General features: G+C 47.4%; 1 protein-coding gene across 1 annotated transcript in view; it reads right to left on the bottom strand.

The window, feature by feature from the left end:
* LOC142687175 (obscurin-like) overlaps nt 1-25,848 on the bottom strand; it is a gene marked incomplete at its 5' end in the record, with an annotated part of 106,999 nt that overhangs the window by 16,574 nt on the left and 64,577 nt on the right. Inside the window, 4 exons of the mRNA XM_075847537.1 lie at nt 908-985; nt 7,640-7,685; nt 8,220-8,372; nt 13,915-13,941. Coding sequence (XP_075703652.1) covers nt 908-985; nt 7,640-7,685; nt 8,220-8,372; nt 13,915-13,941 — 304 coding nt within the window. The remainder of the gene's footprint in view (nt 1-907; nt 986-7,639; nt 7,686-8,219; nt 8,373-13,914; nt 13,942-25,848) is intronic.

Raw genomic sequence — 25,848 nt, 5'->3', positions numbered from 1 at the left:
ATTATAAATGACAGCTGCTCCTCAGGATTATAAATGACAGCTGCTCCTCAGGACTATAAATCACAGCTGCTCCTCAGGATTATAAATGACAGCTGCTCCTCAGGATTATAAATTACAGCTGCTCCTCAGGATTATAAATGACAGCTGCTCCTCAGGATTATAAATGACAGCTGCTCCTCAGGATTATAAATGACAGCTGCGCCTCAGGATTATAAATGACAGTTGCTCCTCAGGATTATAAATGACAGCTGCGCCTCAGGATTATAAATAACAGATGCTCCTCAGGATTATAAATGACAGCTGCTCCTCAGGATTATAAATGTCAGCTGTTCCTCAGGATTATAAATGACAGCTGCGCCTCAGGATTATAAATGACAGCTGCTCCTCAGGATTATAAATGACAGCTGCTCCTCAGGATTATAAATGACAGCTGCTCCTCAGGATTATAAATGACAGCTGCTTCATAGGATAAGAAATGACAGCTGCTCCTCAGGATTATAAATGACAGCTGCTCCTCAGGATTATAAATGACAGCTGCGCCTCAGGATTATAAATGACAGCTGCTCCTCAGGATTATAAATGACAGCTGCTCCTCAGGATTATAAATGACAGCTGCTCCTCAGGATTATAAATGACAGCTGCTCCTCAGGATTATAAATGACAGCTGCTCCTCAGGATTATAAATGACAGCTGCTTCATAGGATAAGAAATGACAGCCGCTCCTTTCTGTCTCTCATGTGTCAGTATCTGATAGAGAATAGAGCAGGAATAAGAAGCTTCACGTAATCAGCTGATAAGAATATTACCTGATCTTCAACATATTGAATTTGTAAAGTCCAATATTCAGCACATTGTTATCCATAGTCCCATTACATAGGGGTAGCTGCAATGTAGGGCACGTACGCACCTGCCAACGGCTGCGAGCCACAAGGAATCTGAGGTTCTTGGAGCTGATTGGTCGAGTGTCCTCTGGGCTTGAGCTCACCTGGAAGAGCAAACAATCAGTGATTTGTCAAATTATCACAACCAAGAATGAAAAGTCATCGCAAGCGATAGAAGAGAAGAGGGAATGTGGGCTGTCATCGGCCAGTCAGAGGGGACTCATCACACGATCTTCTTCATATGTATTTCAAAGGTCCCGGTGGTAAATCAATCAGAATGTAAAAAGGCCATGGAATTAAAGGGAAACTGAATAGAGTAAAAAACTAAATAAATAACAAAACATAAAGCAAAGATCTACAAAGACTTCTATTAATTCCTCTCATGTTTGGCATGTTGGTGAGGGATGGACTCTTGGTCTCTAGGTCCCTGCAGCAAGTTGTCTTACAGCCAGAAAAAAAGTAACCTAAAGGAGGCGGGAGGAGCGAAGAAGGAAGAAGCGGGAGATAAAGAGTAAGAGGAGGAGGAGAAAAATTAGGTGGAGAAGGAAGAGGAACAGAGAGAGAAAGGAGGAGGAAAATAAGAAGGAGAAATGGGAGAAGGAGGAAGTAGAGGAGAAGGAGGAGATGAAGACGATGGAGGAGGAGGAGAAGACGACGGAGGAGGAGGAGGAGAAGACAGCGGAGAAAACGGAGGAGATGGAGGAGGAGATGATGGAGGAGATGACGGAGGAGGAGGAGAAAAAAACGACGGAGGAGGAGAAAAAAACAACGGAGGAGGAGAAAAAAACAACGGAGGAGGAGAAGACGACGACGGAGGAGGAGAAGACGACGACGGAGAAGGAGGAGAAGACGACGACGGAGAAGGAGGAGAAGACGACGACGGAGGAGGAGGAGAAGACGGAGGAGAAGGAGAAGGAAGAAGTGGTAGATAAAACTAATGACTCCAGGGAAATATACAGAATAGAAGAATATGGATTGCAAATGTGACACAGAACAGGAAGAGGAGAAGGAAAAGAATGGGGAGGAGGATAATCGGTAGGAGGAGGAGAACACGGCAGAGGAGAAAACGGCGGAGGAGGAGAAGATGGCGGAGGAGGAGAAGACGGCGGAGAAAACGGAGTAGATGACGGAGGAGATGACGGAGGAGGAGGAGAGGACGGAGGAGGAGATGACGGGGGAGGAGAGGACGGAGGAGGAGGGGGAGATGATGACAGAGGAGGAGAAAACGGCAGAGGAGGAGGAGAAGACGGAGGAGGAAGAGGAGAAGACGGAGGAGAAAGAGGAGAAGACGGAGGAGAAAGAGGAGAAGACGGAGGAGGAAGAGGAGAAGACGGAGGAGGAAGAGGAGAAGACAGAGGAGGAAGAGGAGAAGACAGAGGAGGAAGAGGAGAAGACAGAGGAGGAGGAGAAGACAGAGGAGGAGGAGACAGAGGAGGAGGAGGAGACAGAGGAGGAGATGATGGAGGAGAAGACGGTGGAGGAGGAGAAAATGGCTGAAGAGGAGAAGACGGCGGAGGAGGAGAAGACGGCGGAGGAGAAGACGACGGAGTAGGAGATGGCGGAGGAGGAGGAGAAGGAGATGACGGAGGAGGGGGAGATGACGGAGGAGGAGAAGACGGCGGAGAAAACTGAGTAGATGACGGAGGAGATGACGGAGGAGGAGAGGACGAAGGAGGAGATGATGACGGACGAGGAGAAAACGGCAGAGGAGGAGGAGAAGACGGAGGAGAAGATGGAGGAAAAGACAAAAGGAGAAGACGACGGAGGAGGAGACGACGGAGGAGGAGATGACGGAGGAGGAGGAGATGACGGAGGAGGAGGAGAAGACAGAGGAGGGGGAGGAGAAGACGGAGGAGAAGATGGAGGAAAAGACAAAAGGAGAAGACGACGGAGGAGGAGACGACGGAGGAGGAGATGACGGAGGAGGAGGAGATGACGGAGGAGGAGGAGAAGACAGAGGAGGGGGAGGAGAAGACAAAGGAGGCGGAGACAGAGGAGGAGGAGGAGAGGACGGAGGGAGAGGAGGAGGAGGAAGAGAAGACATAGAAGGAGGCGGAGATGACGGAGGAAGAGGAGAAGACAGAAGAGGAGGAGGAGGAGAAGATAACGGAGGAGAAGATACAGGAGAATAAGACAGAGGAGGAGGAGGAGACAGTGGAGGAGCAGAAGACAGAGGAGGAGGAGAAGACAGAGGAGGAGGAGAAGAAGATAGAGGAGGAGAAGACAGAGGTGGGAGGATAAGAAGACAGAGGTGGGAGGAGAAGAAGACAGAGGTGGAGGAGAATAAGACAGAGGTGGAGGAGAATAAGACAGAGGTGGAGAAGATGGAGGTGGAGGAGAAGATGAGGTGGAGGAGAAGATGAGGTGGAGGAGAAGAAGAGGTGGGGGAGAAGAAGAGGTGGAGGAGACGAAGGAGGATGAGCAGAAGATGGAGGAGGAGGAGGAGAAGATGAGGTGGAGGAGACGGAGGAGGCGATAACGGAGGAGGAGGAGATGACGGAGGAGGAGGAGATGACGGAGGAGGAGGAGGAGCTTCCGGAGGAGGAGGAGATGACGGAGGAGGAGAAGGAGATGATGAAGGAGGAGAAGACAGAGGAGGAGAAGAAGACAGAGGAGGAGGAGAAGACAGAGGAGGAGGAGAAGACAGAGGAGGAGGAAAAGACAGAGGAGGAGGAAAAGACAGAGGTGTAGGAGAAGAAGACAGAGGTGGAGGAGAATAAGACAGAGGTGGAGAAGAAGATGGAGGAGAAGATGGAGGTGGAAGAGAAGATGAGGTGGAGGAGAAGATGAGGTGGAGGAGACGGAGGAGGAGATGACAGAGGAGGAGATGACGGAGGAGGAGATGACGGAGGAGGAGGAGATGATGGAGGAGGAGGAGAAGATGGAGGTGGAGGAGAAGATGGAGGTGGAGGAGAAGATGAGGTGGAGGAGAAGATGACGTGGAGGAGACGGAGGAGAAGGAGGAGATGACGGAGGAGAAGGAGGAGATGATGGAGGAGAAGGAGGAGATGACGGAGGAGGAGATGACGGAGGAGGAGGAGGAGATGAGGGAGGAGGAGGAGACGACGGAGGAGGGGGAGGAGATGACAGAGGAGGGGGAGGAGATGACGAAGGAGGGGGAGGAGATGACGGAGGAGGGGGAGGAGATGACGGAAGAGGATGAGAAGACGACGGAGGAGAAGACGGCAGAGACAATGGAGGAGATGGAGGAAGAGGAGAAGAAGGAGAAGACAGAGGAGAAGACGACGGAGGAGTAGACGACGGAGGAGGAGGAGATGCTGGAGGAGGAGGAGACAGAGGAGGAGGAGAAGACAGAGGAGGAGGAGAAGACAAAGGAGGAGGAGAAGACAAAGGAGGAGGAGACAGAGGAGGAGGAGGAGAGGACGGAGGGGGGAGGAGGAGGAGGAAGAGAAGACATAGGAGGAGGCGGCGATGACAGAGGAAGAGGAGATGACAGAGGAGGAGGAGAAGACAGAGGAGGAGGAGGAGAAGACAGAGGAGGAGGAGACAGAGGAGGAGCAGAAGACAGAGGAGGAGGAGAAGACAGAGGAGGATGATAAGAAGATAGAGGAGGAGAAGACAGGAGGAGGAGGAGAAGACAGAGGTGGGAGGAGAAGAAGACAGAGGTGGAGGAGAATAAGTCAGAGGTGGAGAAGATGGTGGTGGAGGAGAAGATGAGGTGGAGGAGAAGATTAGGTGGAGGAGACGGAGGAGGAAGAGCAGAAGATGTAGGAGGAGGAGGAGAAGATGAGGTGGAGGAGACGGAGGAGGAGATGACGGAGGAGGAGGAGGAGATGACGGAGGAGGAGGAGGAGATGACGGAGGAGGAGGAGAAGACGGAGGAGGAGGAGGAGATAACGGAGCAGGAGGAGATGACGGAAAAGGAGGAGAAGACGACGGAGGAGGAGGTCATGTAAGTGCAGCTGTGCAGACCATGAATTTTGTAATCAGATTCCTGGCTGCACTCTCAGTAACATCCGGGCCTCATATGGAATATTAGATGATGGGAAACATTCCTACCTCATGGGTACTTGGGAAGGACTTGTCTGTGTGGGGTGCCATCACATATTCCGGAATTAGGGGGTTTCTATGCCTACTGGGGGCACATACAGAAGAAAAAAAGGTCATAGGCACCAGGAGAGGGCCCCATATTGAATGTTCCTATTATCTCTCTAGCGCTAGTATTTGAGGCGATATAATGAGGGAATATACAGTAAAGGAATAATAAAATCAGATAAAAAGTCCGCAGGATGGGCTCAGTGGTCAGCAAATGGTGGGCAGCATGGGGACTCAGTGGTCAGCACGTGATAAGCAGCGTGGTGACTCAGTGGTCAGCACGTGGTGGGCAGCGTGGTGACTCAGTGATCAGCACGTGGTGGGCAGCGTGGGGACTCAATGGTTTGCACGTGGTGGGCAGCGTGGTGACTCAGTGGTCAGCACGTGGTGGGCAGCGTGGGGACTCAGTGGTCAGCATGTGGTGGGCAGCGTGGGGACTCAGTGGTCAGCACGTGGTGGGCAGCGTGGGGACTCAGTGGTCAGCACGTGGTGGGCAGCGTGGGGACTCAGTGGTCAGCATGTGGTGGGCAGCGTGGGGACTCAGTGGTCAGCACGTGGTGGGCAGCGTGGGGACTCAGTGGTCAGCACATGGTGGGGACTCAGTGGTCAGCACATGGGGGGAAGCGTGGGGACGTGGTGGGCAGCGTGGGGGCTCAGTGGTCAGCACGTGGTGGGCAGCGTGGGGGCTCAGTGGTCAGCACGTGGTGGGCAGAGTGGGGACTCAGTGGTCAGCACGTGGTGGGCAGCGTGGGGACTCAGTGGTCAGCACGTGGTGGGCAGCGTGGGGACTCAGTGGTCAGCACGTGGTGGGCAGCGTGGGGACTCAGTGGTCAGCACGTGGTGGGCAGTGTGTGGACTCAGTGGTCAGGACGGTGGGTAGCCTGGGGGTCAGTGGTCAGGATGGTGGGTAGCGCGGGGGTCACTGGTCAGGACTGTTGGTAGCACGGGGGTCAGTAGTCAGGACAGTGGGTAGCGCGGGTGTCAGTGGTCAGGACGGTGGGTAGCGCGGGTGTCAGTGGTCAGGACGGTGGGTAGAGCGGGGGTCAGTGGTCAGGATGGTGGGTAGCGCAGGTGTTAGTGGTCAGGACAGTGGGTAGCGCAGGTGTCAGTGGTCAGGACAGTGGGTAGTGCAGGTGTCAGTGGTCAGGACGGTGGGTAGCGCGGGTGTCAGTGGTCAGGACAGTGGGTAGTGCAGGTGTCAGTGGTCAGGACAGTGGGTAGCGCGGGTGTCAGTAGTCAGGACGGTGGGTAGCGCGGGGGTCAGTGGTCAGGACGGTGGGTAGCGTGGGGGTCAGTGGTCAGGACGGTGGGTAGCGCGGGGGTCAGTGGTCAGGACGGTGGGTAGCGCGGGGGTCAGTGGTCAGGACAGTGGGTAGCGCAGGTGTCAGTGGTCAGGACAGTGGGTAGCACAGGTGTCAGTGGTCAGGACAGTGGGTAGTGCAGGTGTCAGTGGTCAGGACAGTGGGTAGCGCAGGTGTCAGTGGTCTGGACGGTGGGTAGCACGGGGGTCAGTGGTCAGGACGGTGGGTAGCGCAGGTGTCAGTGGTCAGGACAGTGGGTAGCGCAGGTGTCAGTGGTCAGGACGGAGGATAGCGCAGGTGTCAGTGGTCAGGACAGTGGGTAGTGCAGGTGTCAGTGGTCAGGACAGTGGGTAGCCCAGGTGTCAGTGGTCAGGACAGTGGGTAGCGCAGGTGTCAGTGGTCAGGACAGTGGGTAGCGCAGGTGTCAGTGGTCAGCACAGTGGGTAGCGCAGGTGTCAGTGGTCAGGACGGTGGGTAGCGCAGGGGTCAGTGGTCAGGACGGTGGGTAGTGCAGGTGTCAGGACAGTGGGTAGTGCAGGTGTCAGGACGGTGGGTAGCGCGGGGGTCAGTGGTCAGGACGGTGGGTAGCGCGGGGGTCAGTGGTCAGGACAGTGGGTAGCGCAGGTGTCAGTGGTCAGGACGGTGGATAGCGCAGGTGTCAGTGGTCAGGACGGAGGATAGCGCAGGTGTCAGTGGTCAGGACAGTTGGTAGCGCAGGTGTCAGTGGTCAGGACAGTGGGTAGTGCGGGTGTCAGTGGTCAGGACGGTGGGTAGCGCGGGGGTCAGTGGTCAGGACGGTGGGTAGCGCAGGTGTCAGTGGTCAGGACGGTGGGTAGCGCAGGTGTCAGTGGTCAGGACGGTGGGTAGCGCAGGTGTCAGTGGTCAGGACGGAGGATAGCGCGGGGGTCAGTGGTCAGGACAGTGGGTAGTGCGGGGGTCAGTGGTCAGGATGGTGGGTAGTGCGGGGGTCAGTGGTCAGGACAGTGGGTAGTGCGGGGGTCAGTGGTCAGGACGGTGGGTAGCGCAGGGGGTCAGTGGTCAGGACGGTGGGTAGCGCGGGGGTCAGTGGTCAGGACGGTGGGTAGTGCGGGTGTCAGTGGTCAGGACAGTGGGTAGCGCAGGTGTCAGTGGTCAGGACGGAGGATAGCGCGGGGGTCAGTGGTCAGGATGGTGGGTAGCGCGGGATCAGTGCTTTCTATAGAATTGTCCCTAGTATTGTGGAAAATTAGATTGTGAGCTCCGGGGTGCGTGATGAGAATCTCTGTACAGCGCTGTGGAATATGTTGGCGCTATATAAGTAACAGGAAATAATATGACGATATAACCGCGAGTCCTGTGAGACGGGAAACATAAATCATTACATCAATAAGTCACAAAATATAGAAAGGAAACGCGACTCACCGCAAACCACTTCTGCCGGAGACAATCGCTGGCGCTGGGACGGGCGCTGCCGATACCAAAAACACAAACAGTTAATGTCACAAAGTATCATGGGAAGAGGAACATTGTATTCAGGTGCTGATGTGGAGCAACCCCTGCACATTCAGCTTCTGGACATGTGACCAATCACGGACCACGCTCCAGAGATGAAGGACCCCACTGTCCTAGGGATTCATTTACCAATTTGCATGATCTCACAGCTGAGGGTTTGTTACTGGGTATCAGTGTAGGTGAGAACTTTCAGCCTGGAGTCCAGGGGAGAGCATAGCATGTCTACACTGATACATTGTAACAAACCCTCAGCTGTGTGAGCTGGTTTATGTCAGGACGAGTTTTCAGCCCCTGAATGGAAATAATAATGTTCCTATTTAATGACAGCAAGCAGAGGTATTGAAAATGATGAGGAATTGAAATAGAAATACTATTAGAAAGCAGAAGAACTTTCCCATTATAATAATTCAGCTTCCTTTCCATATGACTGCGCCGGCCCTTTAAAGGCGGCACGTGTGCGGTATCTGGAGCGGTACCCGCGGGCACTCACTCTGGAGACATCTGGACGGTCGCCATCATGAAGTCTCTAGCGTCGGCGCTCAGCTGGGTGAAGGCCGGGCAGCTCCAGTTGATCTTCCCTTGTTGTACGTTCAGTAACGTCTCTCTGTCATTCTGACCGGCAAACGGGGAGGCGCTCACCAGGCTGCGCAAAACAGACGCCATGACAGTGAGGACACGGAAACACTACAGGTGGGGGGAGTGGGGGCAATGAGGGGCGATCTCCACATACAGGGGGCAACTGCTAGGCCCACACGACCTCACACATCTGGGGGCTTTACCTTTATGTAGGGGGGGGGGCGGCTGATATCAGATACACAGTTAGAGATCAGCTGTTCGGCCACATGAATGACTGCAGTCTGTTTCCAATGGCAACTAGTAGAATCCTGACACAACTTGCAGCTCTGGATGTGACTGGAGTATAACTTAGAACATAATAGCAAAATTATGACTACAGCTTTGGATGTGACTGGAGTGTAACTTAGAACATAATAGCAAAATAGTGACTACAGCTCTGGATGTGACTGGAGGATTAGACGTGCTGTGACAGCAGAATAGTGACTGCAGCTCTGGATGTGACTGGAGTAGAAGACATGCTGTGACAGCAGAATAGTGACTGCAGCTCTAGATGTGACTGGAGTATAAGACATGCTGTGACAGCAGAATAGTGACTGCAGCTCTAGATGTGACTGGAGTATAAGGCACGATGTAACAGCAGAATAGTGACTGCAGCTCTGGATGTGACTGGAGTATTAGACACGATGTAACAGCAGAATAGTGACTGCAGCTCTGGATGTGACTGGAGTATTAGACACGATGTAACAGCAGAGATAAAAGGTCATATATAGTTATGCTGTATGAATATATATATATAAATGACTCTGATGTCGGGTATATGAGGGGAGGGCACGGAGGGGACACATTGACCGCAGTGAAGAGCCCGAAATAAAAAAAAAGGCAATTTGACAAAAGTTCTATCCACCTGTTTCTTAGTTCCATCTTTTCTGGCAGAGCTGGGGGAGAACCAATATGGCGGGATGCTGCAGTGATGGGGGACAACCAATATGGTGGGATGCTGCAGTGATGGGGGAGAACCAATATGGCGGGATGCTGCAGTGATGGGGGAGAACCAATATGGCGGGATGCTGCAGTGATGGGGGAGAACCAATATGGCGGGATGCTGCAGTGATGGGGGAGAACCAATATGGTGGGATGCTGCAGTGATGGGGGAGAACCAATATGGCTGGATGCTGCAGTGATGGGGGAGAACCAATATGGTGGGATGCTGCAGTGATGGGGGAGAACCAATATGGCGGGATGCTGCAGTGATGGGGGAGAACCAATATGGCGGGATGCTGCAGTGATGGGGGAGAACCAATATGGTGGGATGCTGCAGTGATGGGGGTGAACCAATATGGCAGGATGCTGCAGTGATGGGGGAGAACCAATATGGCGGGATGCTGCAGTGATGGGGAAAACCAATATGGCGGGATACTGCAGTGATGGGGGACAACCAATATGCTGGGATGCTGCAGTGATGGGGGACAACCAATATGGTGGGATGCTGCAGTGATGGGGGAGAACCAATATGGCGGGATGCTGCAGTGATGGGGGAGAACCAATATGGTGGGATGCTGCAGTGATGGGGGACAACCAATATGGTGGGATGCTGCAGTGATGGGGGAGAACTAATATGGCGGGATGCTGCAGTGATGGGGGACAACCAATATGGCGGGATGCTGCAGTGATGGGGGACAACCAATATGGCGGGATGCTGCAGTGATGGGGGAGAACCAATATGGCGGGATGCTGCAGTGATGGGGGACAACCAATATGGCGGGATGCTGCAGTGATGGGGGACAACCAATATGGCGGGATGCTGCAGTGATGGGGGACAACCAATATGGCGGGATGCTGCAGTGATGGGGGACAACCAATATGGTGGGATGCTGCAGTGATGGGGGAGAACCAATATGCTGGGATGCCGCAGTGATGGGGGACAACCAATATGGTGGGATGCTGCAGTGATGGGGGACAACCAATATGGTGGGATGCTGCAGTGATGGGGGACAACCAATATGGTGGGATGCTGCAGTGATGGGGGACAACCAATATGGCGGGATGCTGCAGTGATGGGGGACAACCAATATGGCGGGATGCTGCAGTGATGGGGGACAACCAATATGGCGGGATTCTGCAGTGATGGGGGACAACCAATATGGTGGGATGCTGCAGTGATGGGGGACAACCAATATGGTGGGATGCTGCAGTGATGGGGGACAACCAATATGGTGGGATGCTGCAGTGATGGGGGACAACCAATATGGTGGGATGCTGCAGTGATGGGGGACAACCAATATGGCGGGATGCTGCAGTGATGGGGGACAACCAATATGGCGGGATGCTGCAGTGATGGGGGACAACCAATATGGTGGGATTCTGCAGTGATGGGGGACAACCAATATGGTGGGATGCTGCAGTGATGGGGGACAACCAATATGGTGGGATTCTGCAGTGATGGGGGACAACCAATATGGTGGGATGCTGCAGTGATGGCGGACAACCAATATGGCGGGATGCTGCAGTGATGGGGGACAACCAATATGGCGGGATGCTGCAGTGATGGGGGACAACCAATATGGTGGGATTCTGCAGTGATGGGGGACAACCAATATGGTGGGATGCTGCAGTGATGGGGGACAACCAATATGGCGGGATGCTGCAGTGATGGGGGACAACCAATATGTGGGATGCTGCAGTGATGGGGGACAACCAATATGGTGGGATGCTGCAGTGATGGGGGAGAACCAATATGGTGGGATGCTGCAGTGATGGGGGAGAACCAATATGACGGGATGCTGCAGTGATGGGGGACAACCAATATGGCGGGATGCTGCAGTGATGGGGGACAACCAATATGGCGGGATGCTGCAGTGATGGGGGACAACCAATATGGTGGGATGCTGCAGTGATGGGGGAGAACCAATATGGCGGGATGCAGCAGTGATGGGGGACAACCAATATGGTGGGATGCTGCAGTGATGGGGGACAACCAATATGGTGGGATGCTGCAGTGATGGGGGAGAACCAATATGGTGGGATGCTGCAGTGATGGGGGAGAACCAATATGGCGGGATGCTGCAGTGATGGGGGAGAACCAATATGGCGGGATGCTGCAGTGATGGGGGACAGCCAATATGGTGGGATGCTGCAGTGATGGGGGAGAACCAATATGCTGGGATGCTGCAGTGATGGGGGACAACCAATATGGTGGGATGCTGCAGTGATGGGGGAGAACCAATATGGTGGGATGCTGCAGTGATGGGGGACAACCAATATGGCGGGATGCTGCAGTGATGGGGGACAACCAATATGGCGGGATGCTGCAGTGATGGGGGACAACCAATATGGTGGGATGCTGCAGTGATGGGGGAGAACCAATATGGCGGGATGCAGCAGTGATGGGGGACAACCAATATGGTGGGATGCTGCAGTGATGGGGGACAACCAATATGGTGGGATGCTGCAGTGATGGGGGAGAACCAATATGGTGGGATGCTGCAGTGATGGGGGAGAACCAATATGGTGGGATGCTGCAGTGATGGGGGAGAACCAATATGGCGGGATGCTGCAGTGATGGGGGAGAACCAATATGGCGGGATGCTGCAGTGATGGGGGACAGCCAATATGGTGGGATGCTGCAGTGATGGGGGAGAACCAATATGGTGGGATGCTGCAGTGATGGGGGAGAACCAATATGGTGGGATGCTGCAGTGATGGGGACAACCAATATGGTGGGATGCTGCAGTGATGGGGGAGAACCAATATGGTGGGATGCTGCAGTGATGGGGGACAACCAATATGGCGGGATGCTGCAGTGATGGGGGACAACCAATATGGCGGGATGTTGCAGTGATGGGGGACAACCAATATGCTCGGATGCTGCAGTGATGGGGGACAACCAATATGGCGGGATGTTGCAGTGATGGGGGACAACCAATATGGTGGGATTCTGCAGTGATGGGGGACAACCAATATGGCGGGATGCTGCAGTGATGGGGGACAACCAATATGTGGGATGCTGCAGTGATGGGGGACAACCAATATGGTGGGATGCTGCAGTGATGGGGGACAACCAATATGGTGGGATGCTGCAGTGATGGGGACAACCAATATGGTGGGATGCTGCAGTGATGGGGGAGAACCAATATGGTGGGATGCTGCAGTGATGGGGGACAACCAATATGGCGGGATGCTGCAGTGATGGGGGACAACCAATATGGCGGGATGTTGCAGTGATGGGGGACAACCAATATGCTCGGATGCTGCAGTGATGGGGGACAACCAATATGGCGGGATGTTGCAGTGATGGGGGACAACCAATATGGTGGGATTCTGCAGTGATGGGGGACAACCAATATGGCGGGATGCTGCAGTGATGGGGGACAACCAATATGTGGGATGCTGCAGTGATGGGGGACAACCAATATGGTGGGATGCTGCAGTGATGGGGGACAACCAATATGGTGGGATGCTGCAGTGATGGGGGACAACCAATATGGCTGGATGCTGCAGTGATGGGGGACAACCAATATGGTGGGATGCTGCAGTGATGGGGGACAACCAATATGGCTGGATGCTGCAGTGATGGGGGAGAACCAATATGGTGGGATGCTGCAGTGATGGGGGACAACCAATATGGTGGGATTCTGCAGTGATGGGGGACAACCAATATGGTGGGATGCTGCAGTGATGGGGGACAACCAATATGGTGGGATGCTGCAGTGATGGGGGACAACCAATATGGTGGGATGCTGCAGTGATGGGGGACAACCAATATGGCTGGATGCTGCAGTGATGGGGGAGAACCAATATGGTGGGATGCTGCAGTGATGGGGGACAACCAATATGGTGGGATTCTGCAGTGATGGGGGACAACCAATATGGTGGGATGCTGCAGTGATGGGGGAGAACCAATATGGTGGGATTCTGCAGTGATGGGGGACAACCAATATGGCGGGATGCTGCAGTGATGGGGGACAACCAATATGGCGGGATGCTGCAGTGATGGGGACAACCAATATGGTGGGATGCTGCAGTGATGGGGGACAACCAATATGGTGGGATGCTGCAGTGATGGGGGACAACCAATATGGCGGGATGCTGCAGTGATGGGGGACAACCAATATTGTGGGATGCTGCAGTGATGGGGGACAACCAATATGGTGGGATGCTGCAGTGATGGGGGAGAACCAATATGGTGGGATGCTGCAGTGATGGGGGAGAACCAATATGGTGGGATTCTGCAGTGATGGGGGACAACCAATATGGCGGGATGCTGCAGTGATGGGGGACAACCAATATGGTGGGATGCTGCAGTGATGGGGGACAACCAATATGGCGGGATGCTGCAGTGATGGGGGACACGTTACTCCGTTACTCTTCAGGGCTCTGGGAAAGCTGGGTGATAACACTTATCTGAGAAGTAATGGCGGCCATGAAACTAAGAAACAGATGACCAGAACCTGACAGGAGAGGACGACGCGGATCACGTATAAGCGAGCGGCCGTCTCGTGGTCTCCGTCCTCCGGGGGTTGAGCTCGCTCTTCACTTGTGTGTGGGGGAAGGGAAGCGACAACCTCTCTGTCACCGCAAACTTCCATTTAGTTGTCAGTTTTAGAACTCACCACAAGTAACTGATCACCCCAACGGGCCTGCAAAAGTAATGACACCCCGTCAGTCCAGAGCCCAGAGGAACATTTATAAATCTGACAACGGGGGAGGGGAGACAACACAACGTTATACATATATACAGACCGGGGGAGGGGAGACAACACAACGTTATACATATATACAGACCGGGGGAGGGGAGACAACACAACGTTATACATATATACAGACCGGGGGAGGGGAGACAACACAACGTTATACATATATACAGACCGGGGGAGGGGAGACAACACAACGTTATACATATATACAGACCGGGGGAGGGGAGACAACACAACGTTATACATATATACAGACCGGGGGAGGGGAGACAACACAACGTTATACATATATACAGACCGGGGGAGGGGAGACAACACAACGTTATACATATATACAGACCGGGGGAGGGGAGACAACACAACGTTATACATATATACAGACCGGGGGAGGGGAGACAACACAACGTTATACATATATACAGACCGGGTGAGGGGAGACAAAACAACGTTATACATATATACAGACCGGGGGAGGGGAGACAACACAACGTTATACATATATACAGACCGGGATGTGACCGGGGGAGGGGAGACAACACAACGTTATACATATATACAGACCGGGGGAGGGGAGACAACACAACGTTATACATATATACAGACCGGGGGAGGGGAGACAACACAACGTTATACATATATACAGACCGGAAAAGAGGGGAGACAACACAACGTTATACATATATACAGACCGGGATGTGACCGGGGGAGGGGAGACAACACAACGTTATACATATATACAGACCGGGATGTGACCGGGGGAGGGGAGACAACACAACGTTATACATATATACAGACCGGGGGAGGGGAGACAACACAACGTTATACATATATACAGACCGGGATGTGACCAGGGGGAGGGGAGACAACACAACGTTATACATATATACAGACCGGGGGAGGGGAGACAACACAACGTTATACATATATACAGACCGGGGGAGGGGAGACAACACAACGTTATACATATATACAGACCGGGGGAGGGGAGACAACACAACGTTATACATATATACAGACCGGGGGAGGGGAGACAACACAACGTTATACATATATACAGACCGGGGGAGGGGAGACAACACAACGTTACACATATATACAGACCGGGGGAGGGGAGACAACACAACGTTATACATATATACAGACCGGGATGTGACCGGGGGAGGGGAGACAACACAACGTTATACATATATACAGACCGGGGGAGGGGAGACAACACAACGTTATACATATATACAGACCGGGATGTGACCGGGGGAGGGGAGACAACACAACGTTATACATATATACAGACCGGGGGAGGGGAGACAACACAACGTTATACATATATACAGACCGGGGGAGGGGAGACAACACAACGTTATACATATATACAGACCGGAAAAGAGGGGAGACAACACAACGTTATACATATATACAGACCGGGATGTGACCGGGGGAGGGGAGACAACACAACGTTATACATATATACAGACCGGGATGTGACCGGGGGAGGGGAGACAACACAACGTTATACATATATACAGACCGGGGGAGGGGAGACAACACAACGTTATACATATATACAGACCGGGATGTGACCAGGGGGAGGGGAGACAACACAACGTTATACATATATACAGACCGGGGGAGGGGAGACAACACAACGTTACACATATATACAGACCGGGGGAGGGGAGACAACACAACGTTATACATATATACAGACCGGGGGAGGGGAGACAACACAACGTTACACATATATACAGACCGGGGGAGGGGAGACAACACAACGTTATACATATATACAGAACGGGGGAGGGGAGACAACACAATGTTACACATATATACAGACCGGGGGAGGGGAGACAACACAACGTTATACATATATACAGACCGGGATGTGACCGGGGGAGGGGAGACAACACAACGTTATACATATATACAGACCGGGGGAGGGGAGACAACACAACGTTATACATATATACAGACCGGGATGTGACCGGGGGAGGGGAGACAACACAACGTTATACATATATACAGACCGGGATGTGACCGGGGGAGGGGAGACAACACAACTTTATACATATATACAGACCGGGGGAGGGGAGACAACACAACGTTATACATATATACAGACCGGGATGTGACCGGGGGAGGGGAGACAACACAACGTTATACATATATACAGACCGGGGGAGGGGAGACAACACAACGTTATACATATATACAGACCGGGATGTGACCGGGGGAGGCGAGACAACATGTTATACATATATACAGACCGGGATGTGACCGGGAGAGGGGATACATCTGTTATGTGTGAGATATGTTGTATGTTGTGTGATATATTGTGTTATGTGTGAGATATGTTTTATGTTACGTGTGATATATATTGTACATTAGGTGTGATGTCAGTGATATGTTATGTGTGATATCTGTTATATCACACATAACAAACATACATAACATAAAACATGTCTCACACATAACATACAACAGATATCACACATAACATCACACATAGCATATCACACAACATATCACACATAACATATATCACACATAACATATGTCACACATAACATATATCACACATAACATATATCACACATAACATATATCACACATAACATATATCACACATAACATATCACACATAACATATCACACATAACATATAACACATAACATATCACACATAACATATCACACATAGCATATCACACATAACATATATCACACATAACATATGTCACACATAACATATATCACACATAACATATATCACACATAACATATATCACACATAACATATATCACACATAACATATCACACATAACATATCACACATAACATATAACACATAACATATCACACATAACATATCACACATAACATATATCACACATAACATATATCACACATAACATATATCACACATAACATATATCACACATAACATATCACACATAACATATGTCACACATAACATATAACACATAACATATCACACATAACATATCACACATAACATATATCACACATAACATATATCACACATAACATATATAACACATAACATATATCACACGTAACATATCACACATAACATATCACACATAACATATCACACCTAACATATCACACATAACATATATCACACATAACATATCACACATAACATATATCACACATAACAAATAACATATAACATATAACACATAACATATCACACATAACATATCACACATAACATATATCACACATAACATATATCACACATAACATATATAACACATAACATATATCACACGTAACATATCACACATAACATATCACACATAACATATCACACCTAACATATCACACATAACATATATCACACATAACATATCACACATAACATATATCACACATAACAAATAACATATAACATATAACACATAACATATAACACATAACATATATCACACATAACATATATCACACATAACATATCACACATAACATATATCACACATAACATATATCACACATAACATATATCACACATAACATATATCACACATAACATATATCACACATAACATATAACAGATATCCCACATACTAGTCCTCAATGAATTAGAATATCATCAAAAAGTTAATTAATTTTAGTAATTCAATTCAAAAAGTGTCTCATATATTCTATAGATTCATCACACACAGAGGGATCTCATATATTCTATAGATTCATCACACACAGAGGGATCTCATATATTCTATAGATTCATCCCACACAGAGGGATCTCGTATATTCTATAGATTCATCACACACAGAGGGATCTCGTATATTCTATAGATTCATCACACACAGAGGGATCTCATATATTCTATAGATTCATCACACACAGAGGGATCTCGTATATTCTATAGATTCATCACACACAGATGATCTCATATATTATATAGATTCATCACACACAGAGGGATCTCATATATTCTATAGATTCATCACACACAGAGGGATCTCATATATTCTATAGATTCATCACACACAGAGGGATCTCATATATTCTATAGATTCATCACACACAGAGGGATCTCGTATATTCTATAGATTCATCGCACACAGAGGGATCTCGTATATTCTATAGATTCATCACACACAGAGGGATCTCATATATTCTATAGATTCATGACACACAGAGGGATCTCGTATATTCTATAGATTCATCACACACAGAGGGATCTCATATATTCTATAGATTCATCACACACAGAGGGATCTCATATATTCTATAGATTCATCCCACACAGAGGGATCTCATATATTCCATAGATTCATCACACACAGAGGGATCTCATATATTCTATAGATTCATCACACACAGAGGGATCTCATATATTCTATAGATTCATCCCACACAGAGGGATCTCATATATTCCATAGATTCATCACACACAGAGGGATCTCATATATTCTATAGATTCATCACACACGGAGGGATCTCGTATATTCTATAGATTCATCACACACAGAGGGATCTCATATATTCTATAGATTCATCACACACAGAGGGATCTCGTATATTCTATAGATTCATCACACACAGAGGGATCTCATATATTCTATAGATTCATCACACACAGAGGGATCTCATATATTCTATAGATTCATCACACACAGAGGGATCTCATATATTCTATAGATTCATCACACACGGAGGGATTTCGTATATTCTATAGATTCATCACACACAGAGGGATCTCATATATTCTATAGATTCATCACACACGGAGGGATCTTGTATATTCTATAGATTCATCACACACAGAGGGATCTCATATATTCTATAGATTCATCACACACAGAGGGATCTCGTATATGCTATAGATTCATCACACACAGAGGGATCTCATATATTCTATAGATTCATCACACACAGAGGGATCTCGTATATTCTATAGATTCATCACACACAGAGGGATCTCATATATTCTATAGATTCATCACACACAGAGGGATCTCGTATATTCTATAGATTAATCACACACAGAGGGATCTCATATATTCTATAGATTCATCACACACAGAGGGATCTCACATATTCTATAGATTCATCACACATAGAGGGATCTCCTATATTCTATAGATTCATCACACACAGAGGAATCTCGTATATTCTATAGATTCATCACACACAGAGGGATCTCCTATATTCTATAGATTCATCACACACAGAGGGATCTCGTATATTCTATAGATTCATCACACACAGAGGGATCTCATATATTCTATAGATTCATCACACACAGAGGGATCTCGTATATTCTATAGATTCATCACACACAGAGGGATCTCATATATTCTATAGATTCATCACACACAGAGGGATCTCATATATTCTATAGATTCATCACACACAGAGGGATCTCGTATATTCTATAGATTCATCACACATAGAGGGATCTCCTATATTCTATAGATTCATCACACACAGAGGGATCTCGTATATTCTATAGATTCATCACACACAGAGGGATCTCATATATTCTATAGATTCATCACACACAGAGGGATCTCGTATATTCTATAGATTCATCACACACAGAGGGATCTCATATATTCTATAGATTCATCACACAGAGGGATCTCGTATATTCTATAGATTCATCACACACAGAGGGATCTCATATATTCCATAGATTCATCACACACAGAGGGATCTCATATATTCTATAGATTCATCACACACAGAGGGATCTCATATATTCTATAGATTCATCACACACGGAGGGATCTCGTATATTCTATAGATTCATCACACACAGAGGGATCTCATATATTTTATAGATTCATCACACACGGAGGGATCTTGTATATTCTATAGATTCATCACACACAGAGGGATCTCATATATTCTATAGATTCATCACACACAGAGGGATCTCGTATATTCTATAGATTCATCACACACAGAGGGATCTCATATATTCTATAGATTCATCACACACAGAGGGATCTCGTATATTCTATAGATTCATCACACACAGAGGGATCTCATATATTCTATAGATTCATCACACACGGAGGGATCTCATATATTCTATAGATTCATCACACACAGAGGGATCTCATATATTTTATAGATTCATCACACACGGAGGGATCTCATATATTCTATAGATTCATCACACACAGAGGGATCTCATATATTCTATAGATTCATCACACACAGAGGGATCTCATATATTCTATAGATTCATCACACACAGAGGGATCTCGTATATTCTATAGATTCATCACACACAGAGGGATCTCATATATTCTATAGATTCATCACACACAGAGGGATCTCATATATTCTATAGATTCATCACACACAGAGGGATCTCATATATTCTATAGATTCATCACACACGGAGGGATCTCGTATATTCTATAGATTCATCACACACAGAGGGATCTCATATATTCTATAGATTCATCACACACAGAGGGATCTCATATATTCTATAGATTCATCACACACGGAGGGATCTCGTATATTCTATAGATTCATCACACACAGAGGGATCTCATATATTCTATAGATTCATCACACACGGAGGGATCTTGTATATTCTATAGATTCATCACACACAGAGGGATCTCATATATTCTATAGATTCATCACACACAGAGGGATCTCGTATATGCTATAGATTCATCACACACAGAGGGATCTCATATATTCTATAGATTCATCACACACAGAGGGATCTCGTATATTCTATAGATTCATCACACACAGAGGGATCTCATATATTCTATAGATTCATCACACACAGAGGGATCTCGTATATTCTATAGATTAATCACACACAGAGGGATCTCATATATTCTATAGATTCATCACACACAGAGGGATCTCGTATATTCTATAGATTCATCACACACAGAGGGATCTCATATATTCTATAGATTCATCACACACAGAGGGATCTCATATATTCTATAGATTCATCACACACAGAGGGATCTCATATATTCTATAGATTCATCACACACAGAGGGATCTCATATATTCTATAGATTCATCACACACAGAGGGATCTCACATATTCTATAGATTCATCACACATAGAGGGATCTCCTATATTCTATAGATTCATCACACACAGAGGAATCTCGTATATTCTATAGATTCATCACACACAGAGGGATCTCCTATATTCTATAGATTCATCACACACAGAGGGATCTCGTATATTCTATAGATTCATCACACACAGAGGGATCTCATATATTCTATAGATTCATCACACACAGAGGGATCTCGTATATTCTATAGATTCATCACACACAGAGGGATCTCATATATTCTATAGATTCATCACACACAGAGGGATCTCATATATTCTATAGATTCATCACACACAGAGGGATCTCATATATTCTATAGATTCATCACACACAGAGGGATCTCGTATATTCTATAGATTCATCACACACAGAGGGATCTCATATATTCTATAGATTCATCACACACAGAGGGATCTCGTATATTCTATAGATTCATCACACACAGAGGGATCTCATATATTCTATAGATTCATCACACAGAGGGATCTCGTATATTCTATAGATTCATCACACACAGAGGGATCTCATATATTCCATAGATTCATCACACACAGAGGGATCTCATATATTCTATAGATTCATCACACACAGAGGGATCTCATATATTCTATAGATTCATCACACACGGAGGGATCTCGTATATTCTATAGATTCATCACACACAGAGGGATCTCATATATTCTATAGATTCATCACACACGGAGGGATCTCGTATATTCTATAGATTCATCACACACAGAGGGATCTCATATATTTTATAGATTCATCACACACGGAGGGATCTTGTATATTCTATAGATTCATCACACACAGAGGGATCTCATATATTCTATAGATTCATCACACACAGAGGGATCTCGTATATTCTATAGATTCATCACACACAGAGGGATCTCATATATTCTATAGATTCATCACACACAGAGGGATCTCGTATATTCTATAGATTCATCACACACAGAGGGATCTCATATATTCTATAGATTCATCACACACGGAGGGATCTCATATATTCTATAGATTCATCACACACAGAGGGATCTCATATATTTTATAGATTCATCACACACGGAGGGATCTCATATATTCTATAGATTCATCACACACAGAGGGATCTCATATATTCTATAGATTCATCACACACGGAGGGATCTTGTATATTCTATAGATTCATCACACACAGAGGGATCTCATATATTCTATAGATTCATCACACACAGAGGGATCTCGTATATTCTATAGATTCATCACACACAGAGGGATCTCATATATTCTATAGATTCATCACAAACAGAGGGATCTCGTATATTCTATAGATTCATCACACACAGAGGGATCTCATATATTCTATAGATTCATCACACACAGAGGGATCTCATATATTCTATAGATTCATCACACACAGAGGGATCTCGTATATTCTATAGATTCATCACACACAGAGGGATCTCATATATTCTATAGATTCATCACACACAGAGGGATCTCATATATTCTATAGATTCATCACACACAGAGGGATCTCATATATTCTATAGATTCATCACACACAGAGGGATCTCATATATTCTATAGATTCATCACACACAGAGGGATCTCACATATTCTATAGATTCATCACACATAGAGGGATCTCCTATATTCTATAGATTCATCACACACAGAGGGATCTCGTATATTCTATAGATTCATCACACACAGAGGGATCTCCTATATTCTATAGATTCATCACACACAGAGTGATCTCGTATATTCTATAGATTCATCACACACAGAGGGATCTCCTATATTCTATAGATTCATCACACACAGAGGGATCTCTCATATTCTATAGATTCATCACACATAGAGGGATCTCCTATATTTTATAGATTCATCACACACGGAGGGATCTCATATATTCTATAGATTCATCACACACGGAGGGATCTCGTATATTCTATAGATTCATCACACACAGAGGGATCTCATATATTCTATAGATTCATCACACACGGAGGGATCTCATATATTCTATAGATTCATCACACACAGAGGGATCTCATATATTCTATAGATTCATCACACACGGAGGGATCTCGTATATTCTATAGATTCATCACACACAGAGGGATCTCATATATTCTATAGATTCATCACACACGGAGGGATCTTGTATATTCTATAGATTCATCACACACAGAGGGATCTCATATATTCTATAGATTCATCACACACAGAGGGATCTCGTATATTCTATAGATTCATCACACACAGAGGGATCTCATATATTCTATAGATTCATCACACACAGAGGGATCTCGTATATTCTATAGATTCATCACACACAGAGGGATCTCATATATTCTATAGATTCATCACACACAGAGGGATCTCATATATTCTATAGATTCATCACACACAGAGGGATCTCGTATATTCTATAGATTCATCACACACAGAGGGATCTCATATATTCTATAGATTCATCACACACAGAGGGATCTCATATATTCTATAGATTCATCACACACAGAGGGATCTCATATATTCTATAGATTCATCACACACAGAGGGATCTAATATATTCTATAGATTCATCACACACAGAGGGATCTCACATATTCTATAGATTCATCACACACAGAGGGATCTCCTATATTCTATAGATTCATCACACACAGAGTGATCTCGTATATTCTATAGATTCATCACACACAGAGGGATCTCGTATATTCTATAGATTCATCACACACAGAGGGATCTCATATATTCTATAGATTCATCACACACAGAGGGATCTCATATATTCTATAGATTCATCACACACAGAGGGATCTAATATATTCTATAGGTTCATCGCACACAGAGGGATCTCGTATATTCTATAGATTCATCACACACAGAGGGATCTCATATATTCTATAGATTCATCACACACAGAGGGGTCTCGTATATTCTATAGATTCATCACACACAGAGGGATCTCATATATTCTATAGATTCATCACACACAGAGGGATCTCATATATTCTATAGATTCATCACACACAGAGGGATCTCATATATTCTATAGATTCATCACACACAGAGGGATCTCGTATGTTCTATAGATTCATCACACACAGAGGGATCTCATATATTCTATAGATTCATCACACACAGAGGGATCTATTTCCAGCAGTTTCTTCTTGTAATGTTGATGATTATGGGAACAGTTACTGAAAAACCAAAATTTAGTGTCTCAGAAAATGAGGATATTGGGTGTTAGTTGCAGCTTGTCGACTCCTGGTGTGACCCTCTAATCAGCGAATCAACACAAAACACCCGCAAAGGTTTCCTAAGCCTCTAAATAGTCCTACTGTCGGGTTCAGTGGCTCCACTATCATGGGGAAGATGCGGACCTCACAGTTGTCCAGAAGGGTCAGTGACACCTCCACAAGGAGGGGAAGCCACAAAAGGACATTGCAAAAGAAGCCGTTCACACAGCGCTGTATCCAAGCAGATTAATGGAGAGGAAGGAAAAAGTGTGGTAGAAAAAGGTGCACAAGCAACAGGGGTAACCGCAGCCTTGACAGGATTGTCAAGTAAAGGCCATTCAAGAATCTGGGGGAGATTCACAAGGAGTGGACGGCGGCTGGATTCAGTGCTTCAAGAGCCGCGGCACACAGACGTATCCAGGACATGGGAGAAAACTGCCACATTCCTTGTGTCAAGCCACTCGTGACCCAGAGACCACGTCAGAAGCGTTTTACCGGGGCTAAAGTTCTGATCTGCTGCTCAGTGTCCACAGTCCTGTGTCCAGATGAAGTTAAATTTTGTGTTTCATTGGAAATTTCGGTCCCAGATTCTGGAGGAAGCCTCGTCAATCCAAGTGTCCTGTGCTCCAGTGTGAAGTGTCCTGCGCTCCAGTGTGAAGTTTCCACAGTCAGTGATGGTTTGGGGGCCTTGTCATCTGCTGGTGTTGGTCACTGTGTTATATCAGGTCCAGAGTCAGTGCAGCATCTAGCAGGACATTCCCAGCACTTCATGCTTCGCTCTGCTGACAGCTTTATGGAGACGCTGATTTCATTTTCCAGCAGGACTCGGCACCTGCCCACACTGCCAAAAGTACCAACACCTGGTGTAATACCCACAGTATCACTGCACCTGATTGGCCAGCTAACTCGCCCGACCTAAACCCCATAGAGAATCTATAGGGTATTGTCAAGAGGAAGATGAGACCCCAGACCCAACAATGCAGACGAGCTGAAAACCGATATCAAAGCAACCTAGGCTTCCATACCACCTCAGCAGTGCCACAGACCGATCACCTCCATGCCATGCCGCATTGATACCACCTCAGCAGTGCCACAGGCTGATCGCCCCCATACCACGCCACATTAATAACACCTCAGCAGTGCCACAGGCTGATTGCCTCCATGCCATGCCGCATTGATACCACCTCAGCAGTGCCACAGGTTGATTTCCTCCATGCCACGCCGCATTGATAACACCTCAGCAGTGCCACAGGCTGATCACCATCATGCCACATCGCATTGATAACACCTCAGCAGTGCCACAGGCTGATCACCTTCATGCCACGCCGCATTGATAACACCTCAGCAGTGCCACAGGCTGATCGCCTCCATGCCACGCTGCATTGATAACACCTCAGCAGTGCCACAGGCTGATCGCCTCCATGCCACGCCGCATTGATAACACCTCGGCAGTGCTACAGTCTGAACACCTCCATGCCACGCTGCATTGTTAACACCTCAGCAGTGCCATAGGCTGATCGCCT

This window comes from Rhinoderma darwinii (assembly GCF_050947455.1).
Source record: "Rhinoderma darwinii isolate aRhiDar2 chromosome 5 unlocalized genomic scaffold, aRhiDar2.hap1 SUPER_5_unloc_2, whole genome shotgun sequence".
NCBI lineage: Eukaryota > Metazoa > Chordata > Amphibia > Anura > Rhinodermatidae > Rhinoderma > Rhinoderma darwinii.
This window is presented reverse-complemented; position numbering and strand designations above follow the sequence as displayed.